Below are 26889 nucleotides of genomic sequence, written 5' to 3'. Positions count from 1 at the left end.
TACAACACCTCTAATTTTACGTTTGCACGTTGGTATCCTCTACTGGACTCCAAGCCAGAGCTGAGAGCTTAGCAGACTTGTTCTGTGAAAGGCCAGATACTAAATGTTCAGGCTTTGTGGGCCGTGTGGTTTCTGATGCAGCCGCTCACCTCTGCCGTTGTAGTGAGGAAGCAGCCGTAGACAGTGTGTCAACTTGCACAACTGTGGCTGTGTTCCAGTAATGCTTTATGCACAGAGATCTGGCGGACTGGAGGTGGCCTGGGGGCCATCGTTTGCCGCCCCTGCTCTGCGCCCCTGGGGTACAGACCCAGTCTGACTGCTGCTTTATCTCCAGCCCCAGGCACAGTGTCCTTGGTAGGCCCTCAGTAAGTGTTTGTTGAGGAATAGTGGCAAACATTGACAGCCAAGCTTTTAATGCAAAGGTGATATAGTACTTTTTTTTTGTTCACTTCCAAGTTATTTAGACTGAGACTTTTTTTATATTAATATAGATATGTTTGAGGAAGAGATGTATAAAAACAATAAAATCAGAAGGAAACAACACATTTCAGTGATTTATATCAGAAGGAAGTAAATGGTTATCTTTCCAAGGAAGAAAGTGTGAAAATAAAAATAATGTTTTTAAAGGAATTAAAGTGGATATGCTAATAAAATAGTAGTATCTTTCCTTGTGACTCACATTTAATATGCGGGTTTTTTTCTGTTTCATCTTTCCTAATTTAAAGAATATTCCCTCATTTGATTGTCAGAAAGTGATTTATCGGGCCCCCAGCGCTCCTGCTATTACGGATAAGAATGGATCATATCTTTTAGATGTGCTAGGGGTGGGAAAAGGTGGTGAACCACAGGACTTAGATCTTCTGCAGCTAAAAAATCCTTCTTCTTTTTTTTAGATGGATTTGGAATCAAATCCACAGAACAGAAGTCCTGAATCACGTCCTGGTGTTGTTTATCCCAAATTTCATCGCAAAGATAATCTCAACCCAAGACACATAAATCTTCCCCTTCCTGCTCCCCATGCACAGTATGCAATCCCCAGCCGTCATTTTCATCCACTTCCCCAGCTGCCGAGACCACCATTTCCAATTCCACAGCAGCACGCCTTGTTAAATCAGCAGCAGAATAATTTGCCTGAACAACCAAATCCGATGCCGCCCCAGCCGAATCAGGCAGTCCCGCAGCAGAATCCGCTGGGTCAGCTTTCTGCTGCCTGCCAGGCAGGCCCCAGCAGTGCTTTTTTTAATACTGCGGCTTCTCATCGACCGCAGTCCCCTCCTGCAGAGGCTGCAGGTCCTGAGCAGCCGCCGCCTCCCATGCTGCAGGCGGGCCGCAGTCCTTTGCGAGCCATTGCGCAGCCCGGCCCCGTTCTTCCTTCACATCTGAATAGCTTCACTGATGAGAACCCGCCAGGATTGCCTGTAGGAGAGGCTTTAGGTAAGTTCTCTGATCACTGCTGGATGTGACAAATGCAGAGATGATTTACGTAAATGACGTGTGCTATACAATATTTTTTGAGTCAGGATTGATTCATTTCTTCAAATAACACCAGAAAAGAATCAATCAGTTAGTGTAGTAATCAGAATCTAGTTCCAAATGCTATATAATACTAAGCATCCAGTTGATGTCAGGTTATGTCGTAATGTAGGTAAGGAAGAATCATCATCATCACCATAACTTTAGTTACTGGCAAGTTTAGAAAACATATGCTTTCTCCAAAACTCAAATTGTAGCCATTTCTTTGTGGAGAATATCTGGTTGTAAAAACTCTTGAAAGAATTAACTTGAAACCCTAAATGCCGAAAACGTAAACTTCGCACCAATGTTTCTACAGATCGTGTGCATGGGAGTGTGGCTCTGGAAGCATTGCGGCAGCAGCAGGTGCGGTTACAGCAGTGGAGTGAGCACCACGCCTATCTCAGCCAGGGCAGCGTTCCTTACCCGCACCATCACCATCCTCACCCTCACCCGCACCCGCACCCGCACCTCCAGCATCTTCCCCAGCCGCCCATTGGATTACATCAGCCCCCGGTGAGAGCCGACTGGAAGCTCCCCAGCAGTGCCGAAGATGAAGCGGAAACGACTGACTCAAGGTATTTCAGCAGACGGACACGAGCTCCTTACCCTTACCTTTCTTGAACGGTGTCCTTTTAGCCTCAGATTGGAATATTGTCCCAAAGAAATTGGATGCCAGCCTTCTAGGTACATTGCTACACAGTTCTGTCAATTGACTCTAAAATATAGAGCATCTTTGGAGAAGTAACTCTTCTGAAAATCTAGGCATGGATGACCCGCTGTGGCTCGTAAGTTAATGTGGCCCCTTGCTTTGCAGTCCTTCTGAAAGAAACATACCATCGCTGTGTGTGGTTTTTTCATACTCAGTCATAATGCAAAGAATGCAAAGAGGACAGAATTAAATTAGAGGTTAAAAGTTAAAAATTATAAATTTATCATCAATATCTTTTTTTCTAGTAGCACAAAATTCTACCGTCTTTTAAGTATAGATGTTTGAGTGTTCAGTCCTCATTCTAAACTTGTGTTTATGGTGTCATGTGAATGCATTGAAGTGTTTCCTAATCCCTTCTGAATAAGATCCACCATTATGGTGACCTTTTATAGCCGTCAGTTACCAAAGGCATGTAAAGACCAGGACAGTTGTTTTTAAACCAAGGGAAAAGAAAGAAATCAGATACTTGGGCATATTTAGTGTCTTCAGTTCAACACCTATGAGTGTTAATGCTTCCTACTCTTGAGGTGAATTAACATTCGTTCTGATTAAGTAGTATGCTACTGTTTGTAAAAATTACACATGTAGTTGATTAAGCTCTCCTTAATGTGATGAAGCTTTTCTTTTGTTTTCTCCTCCTCCTATTTCATCATCCTTATGTAGGTTTCAAGACTTAATCAGAGAACTGTCTAATCGTGATCAAAGTGAAACGCGGGAACTAGCTGAGATGCCACCACCTCAATCAAGACTTTTGCAGTATCGACAAATTCAGACCAGGAGCCCACCAGCAGTCCCCTCGCCCCCGTCCAGTGCAGACCACAGTTCCCACTTCTCCAACTTCAGTGACAGCAGCAGAGACCTCGAAGTAGCCAGCAGCCCAGCCTTTGCACAGCGCCTGCCGCCGCAGCTGTTCAGCTCGCCTTTCTCGTTGCCGGCTGAGCACCTCGCCCCTCCTCCCTTGAAATGCCTGGCACCTGACGGAGCCTGGGCTTTTGCCAGCTTACAGCAGAATCGCCTGATGGGGCCGGGTGTTCCCTATGGCCTACCTCCACTGCCGCCCAGGCCACCGCAGACCCCTTTTGTGCACATGCAGAGCCATCAGCCTGCTGTCAGCCAAGAGCCCTTCCACCCGCTGTCGGCGCGCACCGTGTCGTCCTCTTCGCTCCCCAGCTTAGAAGAGGTAAATGCCTTTCTTCTGCACTCCTCCTTTCGGGATTAGTTGATGGTGAAAAATACCAATATTTGTTGGTTTGATAATGACGGTGGACAGATCTTAACTATATTTAATAGTCTTGTAAAGATAATATTTTCTTGCAACTTATTTATTTTTCAGCTTCATTTTAAAGAGTTGTTTATTTTTTTATTGAAGTCTAGTTGGTTTACAGTATTGTGTTAATTTCAGGTGTAAGCAAAGTGATTCAGTTACGTATATATTTTTTTTCAGGTTATTTTTCATTGTAGGTTATTATGAGATATTGAATACTATTCCCTGTGTTATACAGCAAATCCTTGTTGCTTTTCTGTTTTATTTATAGCAGTCTGTATCGGTTAATCCCATACTCCCAATTTATCCCTTCCCCCTCTCCCTTTCCCTTTCGGTAAACCGTAAGTTTATTTTCTATGTCTATGTGTCTGTTTCTGTATTGTGTATAGATTCATCTGTATTATTTTGTAGATTCCACATATAAGTGGTACCATGGGATATTTGTCTTTCTCTGTCTGACATACTTCACCTAGTATGATATTCTCTAGGTCCATCCATGTTGCTACAAATGGCAATATTTCATTCTTTTTTATGTCTCAGAAATATTTCATTGTGTGTATGTAGGTGTGTGTATAGATTGTGTGTGTGTGTGTGTGTGTGTGTGTATGTATGTATATATATACCCCATCTTCTTTATCCATTCATCTGTTGATGGACACTTAGGTTGTTTCTGTGTCTTGGCTATTGTGAATACTGCTGCTATGAACATTGGGGGTGCATGTATCTTTTCAAATTAGAGTATTCTGTCTTTTCTGGATATGTGCCCAGGAGTGAAATTGCTAAATCATATGGTAGCTCTATTTTTAGTTTCTTAAAGAACCTCCATACTGTTTTCCACAGTGGCTGTACCAACTTACATTCCCACAAACAGTGTGGGAGGGTAACCGTATCTCCACACCCTCTCCAGCATATTTATTATTTGTAGACTTTTTTTTTTTTTTGGTAGACTTTTTGATGATGGCCAATCTGACCAGTGTGAGGTGATACCTCACTGTGGGTTTGATTTGCATTTCTCTAATAATTAGTGATGTTGAGCATCTTTTCATGTGCTTTTTGGCCATCTGTATATCTTCTTCAGAGAAGTGTCTATTTAGGTCTTCTGCCCATTTTTTGATTGGGTTGTTTGTTTTCTTGATACTGAGTTGTACGAGCCATTTGTGTATTTTGGAAATTAACCCCTTGTTGGTCAGGTCATTTGCAAATATTTTTTTTCCATTCCTTAGGTTGTCTTTTCGTTTTGTTGATGGTTTCCTTTGCTGTGCAAAATCTTTTAAGTTTGATTAGGTCCCACTTGTTTATTTTTGCTTTTTTTTCTTTTGCCTTGAGAGATTGGTCTGAGAAAATACGGCTATGGTTTATATCCAAAAATGTTTGGCTGCGTTCTCTTCTAGGAGTTGTTTGGTGCCGTGTCTTACATTTAGGCCTTTAAACCGTTTTGAGTATATTTTTGTGTGTGATGTGATGAGGGAGTGTTCTAATTTCATTGATTTACCTGAGGCTGTTCTTGGAACTTATTTTAATTTTCCTCTTTTTATTGTGCTATTTCAGGCTTTGTAGAATGGTCATTGTTACAACATGAAGCCTTTTATTGCTGTTTTAGAACATTTAACATCTGACTGACTTGAGGAGGCTATTCATTCAAGAAGCTTCGTCCTGTCTGATCTGAGGAAATGGTTTTTAGTGGCTCATCTTTTTACTTACATTACATTTGTTAATTACAAATTTGTTCATTAAGGTTTTCCATAGATGTTGGCTTTCTCAGCCAGTGGTCTGTTGCAAGGGCTGTGCTCTTTCTCCTGTCATTCATCCTGGTGCTTTCTTAGACTCGGGCAGTTAATACACAATGACACTGATTCCCAAATATCAGAATTTGCAGTCTTTAACGTAGAATTGACTCTGCTAAACTAAGCAATTTAGGGTAAACTGAATTATACTTTGGTATTGCCAAAGAGCATCTTTATGGACCTTCACTGATATAAAAATCTTAGTAATTCTAGGTTATATAATTTCAAAAATGGTACCATTCGGTGTGGACTATAAAAATGTTGTCTAGCTGTTCCTGTTAAGCTTACAGTGATTAAAGGTAAGAATGTGTAAAGCTCGTGTGGTCATTATCAATCACAGATGTCTTCTTAAAGCAGGGTAAACATTTTGAATTTTGAGATATGAAAAATATTTTTTTGACATTAGCTTCATTTTGGCGGTTCCTTAATGATTTCTAAAGGCTTTAGAAATAATTTATTCGTGTTTTGCAAATTTTCTGCTACAGATGCTGATTAAAAAGTCAAGTTTCATAGGGAAGCTTCTATATCTTATTTGTAGGGTTTTGGAGGTAATTTGTTCAAATTGTTCCAGTATTCATTGATTGGCTCATCCTGTGTAATAACTGTCATTAAAACAACTTAATTGCTGTCTTAGCCTCCTAATGTAAATTGTAAGCATAAGATGAATTGGTATCTGTATATGTGTATTGTGAGGATCTAAAGTTTGGAACCATACTTTTAAAGACTGGACAACACATATATGACAGTATTTCAAATTATAATGGAATGGCTTCACAACTGAATAGTAGTAATTTTCACTTAAGCAGTGTTCTATGTATGTGTCTACCTGTGTATTTGTTTATTTATGATAAAATCCATATAACAAAAAAATCACCATTTTATCCATTTTAAAGTAAAATTTAATGGATTTTAGTATATGCACAACATTGTGCAGCAACCACCGCTATCTAATTCCAGAACATGTTTGTCACCCTAAGAGAAATGCTGTAACCAATGAGCAGTTACTCCCTGACCCTCCTACTTGCAGTCCCTAGCAGCTCATTATCTATTTTCTGTCCCTGTAGAGACTTCTGATACAAATGGAATCGTGCAATATGTGATCTTTCGTGTCTTGCTCCTTTCATTTAGCATAATGCTTTTGAAGCTCATCCACTTTGTGGCATGTTATCAGTACTTCATTATTGTTTATGGCTGAATGATATTCCGTTGTATGGATATACTACAGGTTGTTTATCTGTTCATCAATTGATGGACATTTGGGTTGTTTCCATTTTTTCGCTATTATGAATAATACTGCTGTGTACATTCATGAACAAGTTTTGTGTGAAAGTATATTTTCAGTTTTCTTGTACCTGACGTTCTTGGGTCAAATGGTAACTCTGTTTTTGAGGGGCTGCCAGACTGTTTTCCACAATGTCTTGCGCCATTTTATATTCTCACCAGCAATGTATAAAGATTCCAATTTGTCCATTATTTAATTATAGGCATCCTAGTGGGTGTGAAGTAGTATCTCGTTTTGATTTGTGTTTCCCTAATGACTAATGATGCTGAGCAGCTTTTAATATGCTTATTGGCCTTTTGTATATCTTCTTTGGAGAAATGTCTATTCAGATACTTTGTCTGCTTTGAAAAACAATTGTCTTTTTGTTGTGGAGCCATAAGGGTTTTTATGTATATCCTGAATACTAGGTTCTTATCACATATAATTTGCAGTATTTTCTCTCATTTTGTGGACTGTCTTTTCCCCCTCTTGAGAGTATCCTTTGATGCACAAAAGTTTTTAATTTAGATAAGGTCCAATTTATCTGTTTTCTCTTTGGTTGTTCTGCTTCTGGTGTCATGTCTAAGACACTGTTGTCTAATCCAAGATCACAAAGATTTACATCTACCTTTCCTAGTTTTATAGTTTTAGTTCTTACATTTAATTCTTTGATCCATTTTGAGTTAATTTTTGTACATTTTATGAGGTACGTGTCTAATTCACTATTTTGCATGTGGTTGTTCAGTTTTCTTTGCACCATTTATTGAAAAGACTGTTCTTTCTCCATTTTATGGTCTTGGCAATCTTGTCAAAAATCAGTTGACTGCAGACCTATGGGTTTATTTCTGGACTCTAAATTCTCTTCATTGATCTATATATGTCCTTATGCCATACCACACTGGCTTGTATACTGTAGCTTTGTAGTGAGTTTTGTATTTGGAAGTATGAGTCTTTGGTACTTTGTTCTTCTGTTTCAAGATTGTTTTGGCTATTCTGGGTCCCTTGAATTACCATATGGAATTTAGGGTTAGTTTGTCAGTTTCTGCAAAAAAAAACCCAGCTGGGATTTTAAAAGGGATTGCATTAAATTTGTAGATTAACTTGGGAAGTATTGCCATCTTAACAATATAAAGTCTTCTAGTACCTGAACATGGTACCTTTCCATTTATTTAGGTCTTTTAAAATTTCTTTCAACAGTATTTTGTAGTTTTCCAATTATAAGTCTTACACTCCTTTTGTTAAATTTATTCCAAAGTATCATATTATTTTTTGTGCTATTGTACATGGAATTGTTTTCTTAATTTCATTTTTTGGATTGTTCACTGCTAGTGTTTAGAAGTGCAACTGATTGTATATCTGCAAACTTGCAGAGCTCTTTGTTAGCTCTAATAGATTTTTTTTTGTGGATACCTTAGGATTTTTTATATAGAAGATAATGTCATCTGCAAATATAGTTTTGTTCTTTCCTTCCAATCTAGATGTCTTTTATTTCTTTTTCTTGCCTAATTGCCTGGCCAGAACTTCTAGTATAATGTTTAGGGTACATTTTTGGCAAAATTAGGGGAAGACAAGCATTTCCGGCGTGAGTTTTCCAAATTTCCTTCTGTTATTGATTTCTAATTTCACTCCATGTGGTTGGAGAACTTACTTTGTATAATTCTTATCTTTTAAAATTTATTGAGACTTGTTGTATGGCCTATCCTGGAGAATGTTTCAGGTACACTGGGGAAGAATGTATATCTTGCTCTCGTTGGGTGTCATGTTCTATAGATATGTTAGGTCTATTTGGTTTATATTGTTCAAATTTTCTCTTTCCTTTGGGTCTGCTGTCTAGGTTTTATATCCATTATCGAAAGTAGGATGTTGAAGTCTCCAAATATTATTGTTGAATTGCGTAGTTCTCCTTTTAATTCTGTCAGTTTATGCTTCATGTATTTTGGGCTTCTGTCCTTAGGTTTACATATGTTTATAATTGTTACGTCTCCTTGTCTACCTTTTATCATTATATGGTATCCTTTCTCTCTCATAACAATTTTTGTCTTCAAGTATGTTTTTTTCTGATATTTGTATAGCCACCCCAGCTCTCTTTTGGTTACCGTTTGCGTAGAATGTCTTTTCTCATCCTTTTGCCTTTTGATTTTGTTGTCATTTGTTTGTTTAGTGATTTTTCTGAACTAATTTTTTAAATTTAATTTTAAGTTAATTTTTAAATTTTGAACTAATTTATTAAAGTCAGTATTTGTTGTGTGTGGCCTCTGAAATTTTTCTTCCATGGGCTTAATGATCAACTAGTCATTGCCCAGAGATTTCCTTAAACACCCCATTCCAAAAACATTGCCCAGTTTTTGCAGAGGCATCTGTGTGTATGTGCACACCTTCCATACTCAGCCAGGCAGTTTACACCTCTGCTCTAGCTTTAACTTCCTGCTTCTCCAGCCTCCAGGTCAGCCAGAGGTGAGAACTTTTCAGGCCTTTCCTGAGCACGTGCATAGCATGTGTGTGGTCTTCTAGATTCCCAGGGAGGAACAGGTCGGAGCTATTCAAAGTCTTTATTCCCTAAAGTATCTTATAACCCAGGCTTTCCTCCAAAGCTTTTTGTTAGTCTGTTGTTTGATCCAACTGCTATCCATTGCTTCAGGCAGCAGCAACTAAAACATCGACCTTGTAAATATTTTCAGTATGGCCCCTTCAGCACTGGTTGAGTTCTGAGTTAGATAAGTCAAGTGTTGTTTTGTACCAGACAGGTCAAAACAAATGATTACAGCTCTTTGACAGTGAGGCCCCTTCTGCTCTGATAGTAGTGCTGGAAACGCAGGGTCTTATTTTCAAGGCTACCACTCAGCTGGAGAAGCAGGGGCATGGGACTACGGTAAATGAAAATACCGCAAATCTTGCTCTTCTTACTGAAATTTTCTGGTTTCTCTTGATTAAGTGCTCCCCTGGTTGCTGCAAGCTTTAGTTTCCTAAATTCCAAGAAAGTTGATTGTGACGGTTTTCGTCAGTTTTTTTTGTTTGTTTGTTTTGGTTTTTTTTAATTAATTAATTTTACTTTATTTTTGGCTGTGTTGGGTCTTCGTTTCTGTGCGAGGGCTTTCTCTAGTTGCGGCAAGCGGGGGCCACTCTTCATCGCGGTGCGCGGACCTCTCACTATTGTGGCCTCTTTTGTTACGGAGCACAGGCTCCAGACGCGCAGGCTCAGTAGTTGTGGCTCACGGGCCTAGTTGCTCCGCGGCATGTGGGATCTTCCCAGACCAGGGCTCAAACCCGTGTCCCCTGCATTGGCAGGCAGATTCTCAACCACTGCGCCACCAGGGAAGCCCTTTGTCAGTTTTTTTTTTTTTTTTTATAAATTTATTTATTTATTTATTTATTTATGGCTGTGTTGGGTCTTCGTTTCTGTGCGAGGGCTTTCTCTAGTTGCGGCAAGCGGGGGCCACTCTTCATTGCGGTGCGTGGGCCTCTCACTATCGCGGCCTCTCTTGTTGCGGAGCACAGGCTCCAGACGCACAGGCTCAGTAATTGTGGCTCACGGGCCCAGTTGCTCCGCGGCATGTGGGATCTTCCCAGACCAGGGCTCGAACCCGTGTCCCCTGCATTGGCAGGCAGATTCTTAACCACTGCGCCACCAGGGAAGCCCCCTTTGTCAGTTTTTTCATTGCTTTTATGGAGTTCCTCGTTCCATCATTTTTACTGATAACCCTTGTGATATTTTGATCTAACCAGTAGAATGAGTTCATAATGTTTGGGGGAAATAACATGCCACAGTTTTTATAAGGTTTTATAAAGTTTTGTACTTTGCTAAATAATGCTGGATACTGAATAGTGTACTTTTAATCATTGATCTATTTAAATGTTTCTTAGTTTTGGAATTTAAGTTCTCTGTACCTTCGAGCTCTTAACATTTGTTATTACTGTTTAGTTGTGAGTGTATGAATAAGTACCTTCAATTGTCAGTGGGTTCTTAGAGTGCAATTACTTTTGCAAAAACATTTGGTCACCTTTATTTTGATGCATGAGATTCACAAATGATGACTGACTTGCAACACTGAAGAAAATACCTTGACAAGGAAAATATTTTTACCACATTTGCAGGATTTGACGTTTTCAGTACATTAGGATAACTTCTGTCTGTTATGTTGTACAAAACGATTTTGCATGAATCATCTCACAGAATGAATGGTTTATATGCTTGCTGTTTATTTCCAACCTTTTAAAATAATTTCCTTAACATTAACGATACAGAAAAATGTGTTATTTCCCTACCTACTGTGAATTCTTTCATTGCTAGAAACCTTGGTAGATGAAGCTTATGTTGGATGAAAACATCTAGATGTTAGCTTAACAGTTAACTTGAACAGATGGTTTTTCATATTGTGTTTCATTAGTTTTCTCTTTCTTTATAATAATTTTGATTTTCTTTTGACAAGTGATATATCTGGTCAGCATGGAAAATGTGGACGTTAGAGAAGTTATTCCTCATTTCACTATACCAAGATAGCTACTGTAATGCCGGGGAGTAAGAAATTTCCTCTACCCTTCTAGGTTCTTCTGGCTGGTCTGAGAATTAAATTGACATGAGACAGCTTAATAGGAGAAAATCAAACAAAGTTTAAAATCATCTGTACATGGGAGAGACCCAGGAAAACTGAGTAACTCACCAAAATGGTCAAAGCCCTCACCTTAAATACCATCTTCAGCTAAGACAAAAGGATGTGGGGTGGTGGTTGGAGTTCAGAGCGCAGGAAGGCAGTTGTCTTGGAGATGGAAAATCAAGTGTGTGGTTTGCCGGCGGGGCAGCCAGTGGGACCCAGAGAGGAATTTTAACAAACAGGCTTTGCTGGGTTCCTCCCTGTCTAGACACTTAGTTTGCACTATAGTGATCTCTGGTGACAGCTCCCTTCCTGGAACAGGTCCTCTATCTGCATTCTTTTAGGCAGTTAGCGGGAAGGTCAGAGGTTCTTCCTGAGTCTTTTGGGCCTTAAAAACAATCAGCCTAAATTAATCCTCAAGCCAGAGAGACATTTTGGGGTAGCCAATTTTGTTCACCTACAGTAACAGATAGCTTTTCATAGCATTCACAGGTGAGAACATGTAACTGTCATGGAGGGGGGATTACTTGTTGGAGACGTGAAACAATTTTTTTCCCTAATTGCTGTGCTCAGTTATATCACCCCATCAGACCTTTCTTTCTACCAGGTCAAGATCCCTAAATGTGATCTTGATCCTGTTCTATGACACTTTTTGCTACTTAAAATTTTTAGAGTCTTCTCATTTAGATGCTTAGGGCATCAATCCACGGATTTTCCTTACCTAGCTCAAATGCAGCAAAAGCCCTGGCCCTCAGCTGCCTGGATGAAGCCAGGGCTCTGTGGCTTGGTCCTAGTGCCTGCAGCCTCTCCCACTTCTAGTTCTTCACTGATGTGAGGAGATAAGGAGAACAGAGGGCAGAGGGGCCTCCTTACCTGGACCAGGTTACAGACCATCCCTGATTGGAAAGAGATTGAGAAATTGCTCCAATTGGATTTCACATTTCAGTGTAAGCTTGAGGTTATGATTTAAGTTTCTCCAAATATTTAGCCAGTTGTTTTCATACTCTTTATTAAATGATTGCATATTCACTCAATAGAATAGTAGCTTTCTTGTCAAATACTAAATTCTTTATAATACTGCTGTATCACATTTGTGTTTCAACTCACTGCTGTTAGGGGAGGGGGAAATGAAATGCAAGGAGCAGCGAATGAAGTTAACTCTTGGCTTCTGAGCTTCCAAGGATTCAGTTTCTAGTAATTTTGGCATGATTTGGGATTCTTTCAAGGGTAATTTTGATCTGAATGAGGTTTTTCATTTTGCATGATAACTTTAGAATCTAATCTCTGAGTAAGATGCAGTTCTTCAGTATATGCTGCAATCTGTTTCTGGACTTTCTATTTTTCTCCTCATCTGTCTATATGTTTCTGTACCAGAATTACACTGTTTTAATTTTTGAGGCTTTCTGGTATTCTAATTTGATAGTGTGACGTCTCCCTTATTACTTTGTTTTTTTCTTCCAGTTTCAGTTTGGGGAGTGCCGGGGAAAAGAGGTTATTCTCTGGTTTTTCTGCTGGAAGTTTAGAATACCTATGTGAACTCCTCCCCCCGAAACAGAAACAAAAACCTTTCTTAGGTTTTAATTTCAGTTACATCAAATGGATAGCTTAAATTGGGGGAAATTTTGTCTTTACAAATATTTTAAACCTCTCATTTAGGAAGTGAACAGTCTTCAATATTTTAATTTTTTTTTCTTCTTCCCTCCTTCTCTTCCTTTTTTCTTTGTTTTCTGAGTGTTCCTCTGTAAAATTCTGTAGTGTTTTCATTTCTCGTTAAGTTTATTCTTAGGTTGATTTTTCCTTGCTTTGTGTTCATGAACAGGACCTTTTTTTCCCCCCATTTTACTTTACAGTTATTTTATCTCGAGAGATAAATCCTCATGCTTCTTAAGTGGAGATAGTTGTATCACGTTAAAAACCTTTTGTTTAACATAGAGCCAGCAGTGCAGAACGCTGGTGCAGAACAAAGCTTTTGCCATTTAGGAGGTACTTTGCCATGAAATAGTTTGATTAAAAGTCCTCACTAGTAATAAATGGAAAATTCCTTTTAAAAGTGTCATTGTAAAAGTCTCCAAATGTTTATGAAGCTGCACATTTTTGTGCTGCAGTGGTGGCATTGTTGTAATGGCCTTCTAACAAAAACAGAATTCTCGTAAGTCACTTATTCTGATCAGCTTCCTATAAATCAGCATTTACTTATGCCATCTTAGAGATGACGAGTAAGCCTCTGTGAGGTGTCTGCTTTGAAATAGTTCTGTCTTATGTGTTGGCTTTTGAACAAAGACACTTTTTAACCCATCTGTTTATTTTCATGTTTTCTTTCAAACAGCTAGTTTTGAGGTTAGTTTTCAAAACTATTTTCAGGAAGTCCTTGTCCTTCAATACGCAATGATTTCAATACTGCTGTCTAATCATCCTCCCCCTCCCCCGCCAAGTCTCCTTCTGTGGAGCAAGGTATTATTGTACAGATGTAGCTTGAAGATTATATTCTTGGCTGATCAACATAGTCTGTCTATTCTGACTTTAAAGGTGGATGGATGATGATAGGTCATGATTTATGTTGCATAACCAGGTAGTATTGCTGTCTTCTCAGAAATGTCTTCTCAGATCGTCATTGTGTGGTATCTAATAAACCATCTAATGCATATAACAGAGACAGTGATCAACAAATTAATAAATTAGACCTGTAATTTAAGCGTGAATATGCTTAAATTATCAAAGCTAATCATTTAAATGAGATGCTCTATTTTAATTAAAGTTTCTGGCACCATAGTTAATGAGACTTGGAATTTCCACCAGAGCGTTTAGCTCTTCCTTAGTGATTAGCTTTGATAGTATAATTATAAATAGAGCCCTAATTCATTAAGTTGCTAACCTTTCCCCCAGTTATTTATTTATACATATACACGTGAATGGCTTGCTAACCTTATACATTAGAGGTGTACCTTATAAGACAGTGGTAAGCAGATTATGAATTTTTACTTAAACTGACAACAATCTCTAAAAATAGAAATTCATACATGAGTTTAGTCATTTAGCTTTTTCTTCTTAAATGGCTCTTGAAACTTTAGCATTACACTATGATTTTTAGAAGGAGATATTAGCAGTGGACTTAGAAAATAATGATCATATGTTTAGCAACATAACAAATTCACAGTTTAAGCATGAAGAATGTTTATAAACACACAAACATATATGGAGTCCATACTGAACCCAGGACTAAGGATCTCCGACAGAGGAGAATAAGCCTTTAAGGAATAAATAATGAAATTATTTAAGACCTGAGGCCTCTAAAATTAAATTCTGCATGCCAGTCATTGATAGAGTTGCCATCTAAAAGTAAAGGAACAATCTGATCGGCAGGAGATGTATGTAGAAAGAGTAGTCTTACTCTTAAGGAAAAAAACTGAGAACTGGGCAAAAGCAACAGGAAACAGAAAGTGAAGAAAGAAAATAAAAGGTGAAAAGTATAGTTTATATATTTGAACAGCCTAAGGGCCCACAGGACTGAAGTGTAGGGGGAAATAAAAGGGTGTTCTCTGTCAGAAATATATATATTTTTTATAGGCAAAGGATCTTTTTCTCAAATTTTTGTTTGCGGGCCCTTCTCTTTCAGTGTACTTCACAGGCATTTCCCTCTGTGGGGAGAAAATCTGAAATTTTAAACTCATTGCCCATAATGCATTTTATTGTAATCAGTTAGCGTGCTCTCTATAGTTTTTTTAATTTAAGTAACTTAAATAGGCTTGTATATGTCATAACACTTTAATTATTTTAGCAAATACATCAAATTGTTGATGACTGTTAAGGTCGGTGATGGATTATGTTTGGACTTTTTAATAATAAAAAGTTAAAATATATTCTCATTGACAAAGACTTTGATTTATTGAAGGCTTTAAAGTAAAACTTAGAACTTTGGGATTAGTCAACTCCTTGAAGATCATTTATTCTAACTCCTCCTTTTAAAAAGAAACTGAGGCAGTGAGATGTTGAAGGACTTAGAGCTTAAGCAGTTACTAATCACAGCAGAGCTGAGACTCCTGACCTCCGGTCTCGCGTTGTTTCTGGAGCATCACACTGTTGTTCAGATCCTTATGCCACAAATAAGGTTTACTCCGAGAAAGCAGGAAGTGATTGCAGTTACATGAAGTAGACGTGGCAGGTGGGTGGGTGAGGCCAGGGGTGAGACAAATCATGTTCGTGGGACCAAATAATTAAATCTTCAATTATATGAAGTTCTCCTTTTCGGAGAAGGGGAGGGATGGTGGTGGAGAGAGAAGGAGATGGTTCATTTTAGAATTCCGTATTCTTAGAGCTATCCAGTTCTACCTACTAAATGTTTGACAGCTCAGATAATTAATTTGGAGATCTCAAATATCAGAAGATTAACTATAAGGAATTTATTTCTCAATGTTCTTTAAAAATTAAGCAAAATTCTCTGGCATTACCTTGTTTTTTGAAATTAATTATGATAATTGTGATTCTTCATAGTTATAATTATTCTTCAGAGTTGTCATAGCTGTGAGTTGAAGGTAAACTTCTGTGTACTATTTTATTTATGTCAAGCTGACATATTTTCATTGTAAGAGGGATTGTGGTCTATAATTGATAACTTGACTGTTTCACATTCAAGAAGAGTTGACAAGAGCCAGAATGAGTCAAGGTAGCTCAAAATGTCACAGCAGTGAACCTGACATTTCTCTCTTAGATGTAATATTGCATTCCTTCTAGTATCTCCTCTATTACCTTGTGTTTGGATGTAGGAAAAGAACATTGCTTGGTGGGAAAATACTATTTGCAGAGTGTAAGTGCCCTTGCCTGTGAAATGCTTTCAAATGGTATTTTTCTTTATTTAGACCTAAACTGATTTTAATGCACTTTGGTACAAAGTCACGTTCATTTGAGTATACCTTTCTTTCAAGAAAAACAATAACAAAACCCAGAGATAAATGTAACGTGGTTTTGAAAATTAAGGTAAATTTTTGCTTCTATTATGATGGAATCTTATGAACCTAATGTGACATTGACGTTTTCAAACTTCTGTTAAGATAATGCATTTTATTTTAAAAATAATTATTTTAAAATAATATAAAAGAAATGGTGGAGAGTGGCATAATTATTTAGGTGAGAGATGATGGTGGTTTGGACTATGATGGAGCAGTAGTGATGGCGAGAAGTAAATTCAAGGTCTGTTTGTAGCTGAGATCTACAGGGATTCCTGATGGATCCGATGCGATGTGAAATGCGGTGAAATAGAACCACCTCTTTCTTGTTTCTGCTCGCCACGTTTCAGTTGCTCAACAGCCACGTGTGGCTCAGCGCCGGTTTACTGAACAGTGCAGGACCCCAGCATCTCCCACACCACGGGAAGGTCTTTTGGACAGAATTGCTCAACTGAAAGACTGACACCCTTCAGCTCTTTGAAACTGTCTTGTATTATTTCTTTGCTAATTGTCTACCATCTTTTTTTCTCTGTTTCTCACTTCCTGAAGCTTCTGTTGATAAGATGTTAGACTTCCTGGATTCTTCAAATTCTTTCTTCCTCTCACATTTTAATGTTTATATTTTTCCTGCTGTCTGAGATTTCCTTCATCTTACCTACAGACCCTTCTGTCACACTTGACGTTTGAGCCCTCAAATTCTTTCATTTCCAAGAGTTCTTCCTTCTCAGGTTTTTCCTGTTTCATAGCATCTTATTTTTGTTTTTATAAATGCAGTGCCTTTTCTGAGGAAACCAAATGAGAGTTTGTTGTTGTTGTTTTGTCTTAGATTTTTAGTAAGAACTAAAAAAGCATTTAAAAAGTATTTTTAAAACATCATTGCTACTTCTTTTTCCTGGGCCTTCCTTTTCTCCGGTCTGTCTGTGACCATTTTTTACGCTGGAGACTCCCTTTAAGTGTCCGGTAACCCCTGGTCACCTGTGTCCCTGAAAAGCAGTTTGGGAGTTTTGTGTTTCCTTAATGACTCACTGCCTGACAGGCTTTTCCCTGGGGACTTTTTAATGCTTGAATCTTCTGGGAGTGCAGAGTGAGACTACTTGTTCTCTGTACAGACTTTCAGTTAATCCCCCCGGTTCTAACCCTTCGTCCTGCCTTCACTTTCCATTGTAGCTTGTGTTTCTGAGGCCCGAGCCTCTGTGGAATTCTGCAGAGTGGACTGATTCTCCTCTCAACTGGCAGCTCTGACTCCATCCTTCTTCCACAGACACAGTCTTCCATGTGTTCCAGAAATGCGTCCTATGTTGATGGCCAGTCATCCAGTCTTGATTGTTGTAGATCCTTTATGTTCATTTATTATTATTTTAGTGGAGTCTTGGGCCAGTCTCCACCATTAACTGGGAATCATGCCTTTAAAAAAAAATACTGTTTCAGAAGTTATCAAGTCCTTTTCAATAGATTACATGACATGAACCCATAGACATTACTGTTGCAAACTACAGTTTATCCAACACACATTGCCTGGCTTGCTAATACTGATTGTTTTTAATCTTATAGTGGTACTCCTCTCCTAGTTTCTTTCTTCCCAGGTAACTCGACAAAACTACAGCACAGTGCTTTAGACGTAAGATGATAGCCTTACTGGGAGCTAAACTGAAGTAAGTTAGTAGAGCCCAAGAGTGTTCTATAGTCAGGAATTTCTTCTTCAGAGCTTGGGGAAATTAAATAGAAAATATGGTATGTATTCAACATTAAATGTTTAAATCCTTTTGTCGAATACTTATTGAGGACTTTTAGGTTCTAGGCATGGTGTTTAGGTGCCGGGAGTACACAAGTGAGTAAGGTCTGATTTCTGCCCCAGAGTCTTTGCGTGTCCTTGACATTTTAATTTAGGTCAAGGTTACATTGCCTCTTCTTGGATCACACAAATCCAGGCCAAAAACATATTTTTAGATTAAAAGAAAAACGTGAGCATCTCCAAAGAATCAATTTTGTTAGTGAACCAATAACCTTCATATTGTATGAAAATTTATAGTTGAAAAAGATGTAAAGCGATGGAATTTAGTGGTATTTTAGACCAGTAAATTTGTAAAGTTGTGAAAAATTATTAAATATCCTAGAAATGAGATAAAACTCAGAGAGTACAGACTGATAGTCCAGATTTGTTTTTTTTAACTTGTTCAGTGGTTTTTTAGAAAATTAAATTTGACTAGTTTGAGTGCCAGGCATGTATTCTTTAGTTTATCACAGCATAACTCCATATTGTTCAACACCTAGTCTGATTTACATTACACATTTAGGTTTTAGACTTGGTCCTACGGCATTAGAATTTTCCAACTTTAAATGAGTGAAGAAGTAAAGTGCAGCTATTAAATATGATGTAATAAATGAGTTTTCATGACATAAAAAGATATCTGTGATATTTTAGTGAGAGAAATTACCAGGCTGTGTATATCATTTTAAATGAATGCGTGTGTTTATATGCACACAGGGGAAGATGCTCATAGTACCTGGTTTTCTGCTTGTAGTGAGGTTAAGCTGATTGACGCGTATCAGTGATCAGATGACAGCAGTCTGAGCCACCAATTTTAAAAGTTCCCAGCGCAGCTATTGACGACTATCGTTTAGAACTGTTGTTTCATTAGAGATGGCAAAATGGTGATTTTAAAATTCTTTTAATTTCTTTTGTATCTGTTTTTCTTCTATAAAAGAGAACTTCTCCTCACTAAATGTTTCATTCCTTCAAATCTGGTCTATATAGAAAAAATGAGTAGTTCTTGCCCTTTGTTTTCTTGCCCTAAATTTTCAGAGTAATGAATTGGTGCCTTAGCAGGCCCCAGAGATGACCACTCAGGCTCCCCTCACCTTTTTTTCCTTTGGAATATCATCATGAATCAGGTATCATTGTATATTTGAGTTCTCAGTTCATTGTAGCCATTCTACAGTGTGACACACTGTTATGTCTCTGGCCAGTGGGAGCCCCTTCATATTGGTGGCTGTGTTCTTTGACATATTGACAGTGACCTTTGGTAGCGTCCTTGCTTTCAGGCAGGACAAGATGTCTCTAGCTCATCTCATACATGTTCCGCCCCTGACCAGGAGTCAGGTGTTTCTCAGGGCAGCCCTGATGGAGACTGTAGTCTGGTACTGGAGGTGCTCTCTGGTACTGCTTGTCCCTGCTTTTTCACTGGGCAGAGCCGGGAAGTACTTCGTTTTTTGAAAGAGAAAAATGAATCATGAGTTCATATTGATATTTCCAAGTCAATGAAGGATTATAAGGTTTTTAATATTTGTGTTTTTCACTTTACACAAAAGATCATTGTTCCTAATAAATGACTAACAACTAGTCATTTGCTTTATATGTATATACATACACATAGGTAAGCTATAGATAGATAAGGGTGTGTGTGTAATAGTTTCATAATAACAGTACTGGTGTTAAATTAGCAATAAATGCAGTTGAAGATATCTGCGTGGTTCATTTTGTCCTAAGGCTATATTCCATAGATGTATTTAGTTAAAATACTGGATTTTAAAGGTATCTGAAATAATTCTTCTATGTGTGGTTATAGCACTCATTCGATAAACATTTGAGTTTATTTCTATTTGTTTTTAGTTTTCAAATCTAATTTTGATTTTAAGAAGCACTTATCAGTACATGGTCCCAAAGTCCAAATTATAAAACAAGTGATATTCACAGGTTAAACTTCCATTCCTGTCTCTACTCCTTCCTTATCCCTTCCCCCTATAGAAAAAAATTATTATTTTTTAAAATTAATCCTCTCATTATTTCTTTTTGAAAATAAAAGCAAATACTTATATATGTACATGTACCTCCCTTTCTTAGATAAAAGGTAGCATGTTATACATATTGTTGTATATCATGATAGATCAGAGCTCATCCATAGCAGTACTTAGAAATCTTCCTCATTCTTTTTACAGCTGCATAGTACTTTCATTATATAGCTGTACCATGGTTTATTGAACTGGTCTCCTATTGACAGACAGTTGGATCGCTTCCAGTCTTTTGCTATTAAAAAATAGTGCTTCGTTGAATAGCTTTATGCACACGTCAGAAGGATCTCAAAAACTTTTATTTATGCGATGTTTAAATATCTATCAACAGTTTTTTTAATATAAGCTATCAGTGTTTAAAACTAATAATTTAAAATAAATATCAATTCATTTAAAAATTATAATAATGAACTCATTACTTATTAACAAAAATAACTGTACTTTCCAAAACAAAAATGTTTAGTGAAAAGAGTGCCATTTTTTCAATTTTGCAAATCTTCTGCAATATGTCATTTTGGTTGAAGTATATGAAGAAAACTCTGTCACGCAGATACGTACCTGGAAAAGGGATTTTAAATTTTAATGACTTTTTCAGACAATTATAGATATTCTCCCTTGATACTGCACCAGAACTTGGCAGTTAGTAGTTTCTGAAAGATTAGTTGCAATATGGAGTCAGAAATGTCACTGTGATGGCCCTGATCACAGCAGAAGCTTGTAGGAGCCAGAACTCTGAGGGAGGAGAGCCATCTCAGCTTGGTGGGCCTGTGGTGCCGGGAGGGTGGGGCCAGACCTTGTTGCCTTTTCCTGTCTGTCCTCCTGCCCCTTGGCCCTAGACACTGCACAGTTGTGGGAGTGGGTGGTTTCTGGTCAGAGGACTATCAAGGGGGCTCCCAAGGACCTAGAAATCACCAGGGAGCTCATGGAGAGGAGGAGCTTAAGAAAGTGACTCTGCGGAATTGTTTATGAATTCGTGGGCCCAGGTCTGACGTACACATACATGGATCAGATCCTAATTAGCATACCAAAGACATGGAGAACTGAGCTGGTGGATAGACCTCTGCCCAGGTCACAGACTGAATCCAGAGTGGCAGGCACTCAGTACAAGATCCGGATAGCACCACAAAGGCTTTGAAAACTAAGCTGACTTTGAAACCATAGCCCACAGAAGACAGGTTGGAACTTAACCTTACCAGATCAGTTGCCTGCTACAACAAAAATATCAGTATCAACATTCTCTGTAGGATTTAAACAAACCCAGGGTCTCATAAGCTAATATTTAAAATGTCCATAATACAATCCAAGATTACTCAGTATATAAGAAATTATGGAAATCTCAGCTCACACAGGAAAAGCCCATCAACGGGTGCCAGCAGTAAGATGATACAGATTTTGGAATTATCTGAAAAACACTTTCAAGCATCTTATTATTAAAATGCTCCAAAGAGCAATCACAGACCTCTTGAAACAAATGTTAAAATAAAAAGTCTTAGCAGAGAAAGAGAAGATATTTTAAAAAAACAAAACAAAACAAAACCAAGTGGACATTTTAAAACTGAAAAATGCAATAACCAAAAATTTAAAACTCACTTGATGGTCTCAATAGCAGAATGGAAATGACAGAGGAGAGAGTCAGTGAACTTGAAGATCAATAGAATTTACCTAATCTGGACTACAGAAAGAACAAAGATTGGATGGGGTGCGGGGGTGGGGAGGAACACAGAGCCTCAGAGGCCTATGGGACAAAAACAGAGGTTGAATATTCAATCTTTTGAATTTCATCAGAGTCCAAGGAGGAGAGGAGAAAAAAAATATGATGCTGAAAAATATCTGACAAAATAATAGCAGAAAACTTCCCAAGTTTGGTGAAAGACATAAGCCTACAGATTTAAGGAGCAGAGTGAATCCCAAATAGGATAAACCCAAAGACATTTACATCTGGGCATATTATAATCAAATGGCTAAAAGCAAAAAACAAAGAAAATAATCTTGAGAGAAGCCAGAGAAAACACATCTCATTAGAGAACAGTAATTCAAATGACTAATGATTTCTCATCAGAAACCATGGAAGCCAGAAGGAAGTGGCAAACCTTTTTAAAGTGCTGAAAGAAAAGAACTTTTAACCCAGAAATATATATGCCGCAAGACTGTCCTTCAGGAATGAAGGTAAAATAAAGACGTTTCCGGATAAAGGAAAACTAAGAGAATTTTTAGCCAGCAGACCTCCTCTAAAAGCATTGTTAAAGGAAGTTCTTCAGACAGAGGGAAAATGATACCAGAAGGAAACTAGGCACATCAGCCATGGAAGTTGAGCAACAGATACAGTAAATATCTGGATAAATATGATAAACTGTTCTCCTTGAGTTCTATCAAAATTCCCAGTTGAGAGCAAAATATATAACATTGTCTGATTGTTTTTCAGTATATACAGATGTAATATATAAAACAACTATAACTATAGCATAAAGAGGAAAAGTAAAGAACCTAATATGGTAATAAGTTTTCTACATCTCAACTGAAGTGATAAAATATAGATTCTAAGTAGATGATGAAAAGTTAAGTATGTATTCCATTATCCCTAGAACACCTATTAAAAAATCATATAAGGAGACATAGAATCACAAAATTAAAATGAAGTTACAAAAACATGTTCAAATAGCCCGAAAGAAGGCAGGAAGAGGAAAAAGGAACATAAAACAGGAAACAAAAGGCATAAGACAACTGACTTAAATCTAAACATATCAGTAATTACATCATATACATGATCTAAACATACCAATTAAAAGTCAGAGATTGTGAGGATGGGTTTTTCAAATAGTTCTAATTATATGCCATCTACAAGAAACGTTAAAAATATAACAGTATAGGTAGTTAAAAGCAAAGGATGGAGAAAGGCATACCATGCAAAGACTAATCAAAAGAAAGCTAGAGTGGCTATATTAGTGTCAGACAAAGTAAACTTCAGAGCATAGGAAGTTATCCAAGAGGGACATTAGTACTGATAAGAGGGTCAGTACATTAAAAGGAAATAACAGTCTTAAGCGTGTATGCATCTAACAACAGAACTTCAAAATACGTGAAGCAAAATCTAAAAGGAGTAACAGACAAATCCACAATTATAGTTTGAGACTTTGACTCTCCCGTCTCAGTATTTAATAGATCTAATAGACAGGAAATCAGCCAGGATATAGAAAAAGTGAGCAACATCATTAACCAACTGAATTTAGTTGACATTTATAGAACACTCCAACCAACAATAGCAGAATATATGATCTTTCCAAGTGCAGATGTAACATTCACCAATAAAATATGTTATCTGACCATAATGGAATTAAACTAGAAATGCATAACCAAAGGATAACCAGAAAATCTCCAAAACTTGGAAATTAAACTGCATATATCTAAATAATTCATGGGTGAAAGAGTAAGTCTCAAGGGAAATTAGAAAATATTTTGAACTGAATGAAAATGAAAATACAATATGTCCACATTTGTTGTGATGCAGCTAAAGTAGTCCCAGAGGAAATTTTGTAGCATTAAATGCTTATTTTAGAAAAGAAGAAATGTCTCAGATCAATAATCTAAGCTTCTGTCCCAAGAAATTAGAAAAGGAAGAATAAAATAAATTAAAATCAAGCAGAGGGAAGGGAATAATAAAGATGCATAATAAAGATGAGAACAGAATTCAATAAAAAATGAAAACAAAAATAATAGGGAAAAATCAGTGAAACCCAAAGCCAGTTCTTTGGAAAGATCAATAAAACTGATAAAGCTTTAGCAAGAGTGACAGAGGAAAGGAAAGAAGCACAAGCTACCAATATCAGGCACGAAAGAGGAGATACCACTGAATCCAGTAGACATTTAAAAAGGTAATAATAAAGGAATACTGTAAACAACTCTTTGCATAAAATTCAGCAACTTAGATAAAATGGATCACTTCTCTGAATACCACAAACTACAAAAACTCACTGAAGATTAAATAGATAGCATACGAATAGTCTTATAACTGTTAACAAAATTGAATTTGTAGTTTAAAAACCTGCCAAAGAAGAAATCTGCAGGCCCAGATGGTTCGCTGCTGAATTCCTCCAAACATGTAAAGAAATACCACCAATTTACACGATCTCCTCCAGAGAATGGAGGAGAAAGGCACACTTCTTAACTTACTGTATATGGCTAGCATTACTGTGATACCAAAACTAGACAAAGACAGTACAAGAAGGAGAAAACCACAGACATATCTGTGAACATCATTGCAATATCCTCAACAAAACATTAACAAATTGAATTCAGCAATATATAAAAAAGAATAATACACTATAATCATGTCGGAGCTTATTTCCAGAATGCAAGGCTGGTCCAGTGTTTGAAAATAAATCAATGTAATCCACCATACTAACAGTCTAAAGAGAAAAATCACGTGATTATATAAATAGACACCCCCCCCCAAAGAAAAGCCTATACACATTTGACAGAACAGAACATCCACTCATAAAAAACTCTTGGCAAACTAGAAGTAGAAGGGATATTCCTCAACCTCTTAAAGGGCACCTATAAAAATCCTACAGCTGGGCTTCCCTGGTGGTGCAGTGGTTGAGAATCTGCCTGCCAGTGCAGGAGAGACGGGTTCGAGCCCTGGTCTGGGAGGATCCCACATGCCGTGGAGCAACTAGGCCCGTGAGCCACAACTACTGAGTCTGCGCGTCTGGAGCCTGTGCTCCGCAACAAGAGAGGCCGCGATAGTGAGAGGCCCACGCACCGCGATGAAGAGTGGCCCCCACTTGCTGCAACTAGAGAAAGCCCTCGCACAGAAACGAAGACCCAACACAGCCAAAAATAAAATTAATTAATTAATTAATTAAAAAAAAAAACAAAACACCAACACACAAATATGTTTAAAAAAAAAAATCCTACAGCTACCGTCACGATTAATGGTAGAGACTGAATGCTGAACGCTTCTAAGATTAAGAATGAGTTAAGATGTCCACTCTCAACATTCCTGTTCAACGTTATCCTGGAAGCCTTAGCCAGTGCAGTACAGCAATAAAAAGAAAAGACATGGAGTTTGGAAAGGCAGAAATAAAACTGTCCCTATTCACAGATGACATGATTGTCAATGTAGAAAAACCCAAGGAATCTACCCAGAAAACAAACCAACAAAAATTAATTTTGACTAATGTGAATTTAGCAAGGTTTTGAGGTAAAAGGTCAACACAAGTCAATCCCATTTCCATATATTAGCAACATTCAATTGGAAACCAAAATGTAAGAGCAAATACCATTACAATAGCCCAGAGGAAAATTAAATGCTAGGTGCAAATTAACAAAACCTGTACAGGGTCTGTATGCTGAAAACTACAAAACTGCTAAAAGGTAATTTATTTGGTGTATAAATCATTTCATTCAGTTGTCAGCAAGATTTCTCTGCTTATCCTCAAATTACCTTTGAGGACAGATTCCAAAGTAGCAAATCATATTTTCATGCATTTACCTACACCTGTGTTGTATGAAATAGGTATACCAGGAGACCATCTATATATTATATTTATATATGTACGTATGTATATTATGTGTGAGTGTGTGTGTGTGTGTGTGTATACATATATATATATATATATATATATATATATATACACATATAAAATCTTCAACATATCTAATTTTAAGAACATTCAGACAATTCCAGGTTTTGGTTCTTTTTCTAACAAAGGATCAGTTACATTCATAATGTCATTTGAAGTTGAATTTTATACTTATCTACACATTCATCTTTGTCAGCAGCTGCTTAGGAGCTGTTATAAACATGTTACACAATACTTCCACAAGTACTGTGCGTGTCAACTGTGTGATTTTTTTGTATTTCAGCTTGGAAGATATAAATGACACACATTTTTTTTAAAGTTTAATTGAATATTTTCTCCTTTTATACCAGCTTTCCATTGCTTTCTGATTTTTAGTTTTCCTCATTTAAGCATTGTGGTTCACATATCTATTCATTGCAAAAAGGGGCTTATAATGTTAATGCCTGGAATTCATATGAGTATCACCAGGGAATTGGATTATTATAACCTGTTTTCTGAGGCCATAACAGCTTTTAGTTTTGTACTTTAGTATTCACACATAAAGCCTTTAGAATGTGCTGCCCTGCAGTTTCTGCCTGGGCTGAACACTCAGGGCATGGTAATAAAAAGAAGCACTTCACTTTGAGTCTAAGAGCTAGTCATCTTCATCACAAACCTTGATTAAAAAAGGCGCCCTTCACAGGCTGCTGTGACCGGTCATTCATTCACTGCCTAGCCATACAGAACATAACGCAGTTTAGGAATGTTGGTTATTCTACTCAATACCATAAGCTAATAACCTTGATGAAGAAATTTCAAATGTGCTGATTAAATTCACAGTTGACACTAGTTAGAATGGTTACTATTCTAGAAAATAGGAATCAAATTTGGAATGATCTTAACCATTGGAAAAAAATACCTTTAAAACAGAGTGAAACTAAAGATGAATTTAGATACTATACATGAAGACAGAAGAACAATAAAAACATGTGAGAAAAGGTATTAATGGGATGGAAGTATTAGCTCTCGCCTTTCTCATCCAGTAGCTAAAACTTTGGAAATGTAGAAATGACCTGGACATCCTCATTTAACAGTGAGAGGATGTCTCTCCTCCCTCCCCTTCCTGCCTTTCTGCTCAAGGGCAGCCAGTCCAGACCCATTCCCTTGCCCAGTTTGTACCCTTGTGGTTCTGACTGTGATGACTTCACTCTCACATACTTAGGCCCACAACTTCCCCCATTTAACTGGCCTGACAATATCTGCTTGTGCTATCTTATATTCCCCCCAAATCCTGCTATTTCTGTGCCTGTCTCTCTCTCTCTCTTCTTTGTAATCTAACCTCTAGTTCCTGATTTCCAGTTATTTGTAACAACAGTGGTAAAAGAAAGTTTCCTCCCAGTCATAATGACCACGAACTGAATAGCAAATCTGTTACTTCCGGGGGAGGGAGAGGGGGCAGTAAAAAGCCAATCCCATT

General features: G+C 37.6%; 1 protein-coding gene across 7 annotated transcripts in view; it reads left to right on the top strand.

The window, feature by feature from the left end:
- The window catches only part of HELZ (helicase with zinc finger), a 163608-nt gene that overhangs the window by 123657 nt on the left and 13062 nt on the right, over positions 1 to 26889 (top strand). For all 7 annotated transcript variants that reach the window (XM_028167337.2, XM_007185541.2, XM_057535773.1 and 4 more), the window contains 3 exons: positions 894 to 1434; positions 1832 to 2090; positions 2888 to 3404. In XM_028167337.2, coding sequence (XP_028023138.2) covers positions 894 to 1434; positions 1832 to 2090; positions 2888 to 3404 — 1317 coding nt within the window. The remainder of the gene's footprint in view (positions 1 to 893; positions 1435 to 1831; positions 2091 to 2887; positions 3405 to 26889) is intronic.

Source organism: Balaenoptera acutorostrata, chromosome 20 (assembly GCF_949987535.1).
Source record: "Balaenoptera acutorostrata chromosome 20, mBalAcu1.1, whole genome shotgun sequence".
Taxonomy (NCBI): domain Eukaryota; kingdom Metazoa; phylum Chordata; class Mammalia; order Artiodactyla; family Balaenopteridae; genus Balaenoptera; species Balaenoptera acutorostrata.
Note: the sequence above shows the minus strand (reverse complement) of the source record. Positions and strands in the feature narration are given on the sequence as shown.